Source organism: Squalius cephalus, assembly GCF_949319135.1.
Source record: "Squalius cephalus genome assembly, chromosome: 6".
Classification (NCBI taxonomy): domain Eukaryota; kingdom Metazoa; phylum Chordata; class Actinopteri; order Cypriniformes; family Leuciscidae; genus Squalius; species Squalius cephalus.
In genome coordinates, this window is record NC_137127.1 from 1,240,808 (window position 1) to 1,243,307 (window position 2,500).

At 49.8% G+C, this 2,500-nt stretch overlaps 1 protein-coding gene across 1 annotated transcript in view; it reads right to left on the reverse strand.

Annotated features, from left to right (window-relative positions):
- Window positions 1–2,500, reverse strand: part of fbn1 (fibrillin 1) — a 109,975-nt gene that overhangs the window by 82,042 nt on the left and 25,433 nt on the right. Inside the window, exon 11 of the mRNA XM_079873852.1 lies at window positions 173–325. Within this exon, the coding sequence (XP_079729978.1) occupies window positions 173–325 (153 nt within the window). The remainder of the gene's footprint in view (window positions 1–172; window positions 326–2,500) is intronic.

The window sequence follows — 2,500 nt, forward strand, 5'->3', positions numbered from 1 at the left end:
GATATTTGAACTGGAAATGAGACAAAAATACTAGGAAAAGCTATTTTTGCAGTGTAATAAAGCTGCTAATGAAGCTATGTGAACTGAAGTGAGACAGACAGTACAACGAGATCGTATCTTCAGAGATTAAAGGAAACTGACTGTCGTGTTAAAGCGTGTTTTGTGGCGTCACCTGTTCCGCGGATGGGACACATCTCTGGGACGGTGGACCCGGACCAGCATCCTCGGTTCTCACAGCAGCACTGGCTCTTCGACATGCGCTGCGGCAGCAGGTTAGCACAGCGTCCGCTCACTATGTTAGCGTAGCAGACCCCTGTGCGGGAATCTGGAGCAGAACACACGTTCACACTGCAGGTCAATACAGAGTCACTCCACTTCTGAGGGCTTCACTTGGTTCTGTTACATTTCTGGAGCTAAAACAGTCTGCGTTCGTAAATTACGTGGACACACACACTCACAGACACACACACACAGTCACACATTCTCCCACACACACACACACACACACCTGGTTCGCTATCTTTGTGGGGACTCTCCATAGATGTAATGGTTTTTATACTGTCCAAACTGTACATTCTGTCCCTTTACACTAACCCTACCCATCACACACACACACACACACATTAACCTGACCCCTAAACCTACCCATCACACACACACACACACACACACACACACACACATTAACCCGAGCCCTAAACCTACCCATCACACACACACACACACACACACACACACACACACACACTAACCCGACCCCTAAACCTACCCATCACACACACACACACACACAAACCCGACCCCTAAACCTACCCATCACACACACACACACACACACACACACACACACACACATTAACCCGAGCCCTAAACCTACCCATCACACACACACACACACACACACACATACACACACTAACCCGACCCCTAAACCTACCCATCACACACACACACACAAACCCGACCCCTAAACCTACCCATCACACACACACACACAAACCCGACCCCTAAACCTACCCATCACACACACACACACACACAAACCCGACCCCTAAACCTACCCATCACACACACACACACACACACACATTAACCCAAGCCCTAAACCTACCCATCACACACACACACACACACACATACACACACTAACCCGACCCCTAAACCTACCCATCACACACACACACACACACACACAAACCCGACCCCTAAACCTACCCATCACACACACACACACACACACACACACATTAACCCGAGCCCTAAACCTACCCATCACACACACACACACACACTAACCCGACCCCTAAACCTACCCATCACACACACACACACACACACACACACACTAACCCGACCCCTAAACCTACCCATCACACACACACACACACACACACACACACTAACCCGACCCCTAAACCTACCCATCACACACACACACACACACAAACCCGACCCCTAAACCTACCCATCACACACACACACACACACACACACACACATTAACCCGAGCCCTAAACCTACCCATCACACACACACACACACACACACACATACACACACTAACCCGACCCCTAAACCTACCCATCACACACACACACACAAACCCGACCCCTAAACCTACCCATCACACACACACACAAACCCGACCCCTAAACCTACCCATCACACACACACACACACACAAACCCGACCCCTAAACCTACCCATCACACACACACACACACACACACACATTAACCCAAGCCCTAAACCTACCCATCACACACACACACACACACACATACACACACTAACCCGACCCCTAAACCTACCCATCACACACACACACACACACACAAACCCGACCCCTAAACCTACCCATCACACACACACACACACACACACACACACACACACACACATTAACCCGAGCCCTAAACCTACCCATCACACACACACACACACACTAACCCGACCCCTAAACCTACCCATCACACACACACACACACACACACACACACTAACCCGACCCCTAAACCTACCCATCACACACACACACACACACACACACACACTAACCCGACCCCTAAACCTACCCATCACACACACACACACACACACACACACACACACACACTAACCCAACCCATCACACACAACTTTCTGCATTTTTACAAATTCAAAAAAGCTCATTCTGTGTGATTTATAAGCTTGTTTCCTAAATTTAGGCCACAGTGACACGGGTCCCCACGAGTGTGTGTGCATTCAGGTTTAAGTCCCCACCGGGATAGAAAAACATGTACACACACACACACTCTCACACACACTGTGTGACGGCGCAGTCACGTATAATGACGGAGCATCTCCAGCTGCAGGAGTGTGAGCGAGTGATGATGGAGGAGGAGAAGAGAGGGATGTTTGGCTCAGGAAACGCTTGGAGTGGATCGAGTCATAGCGCACATTCCTTCCACACCGAACCGCAGCCAACACACATCAGACCACTGACCCACTTACACACACA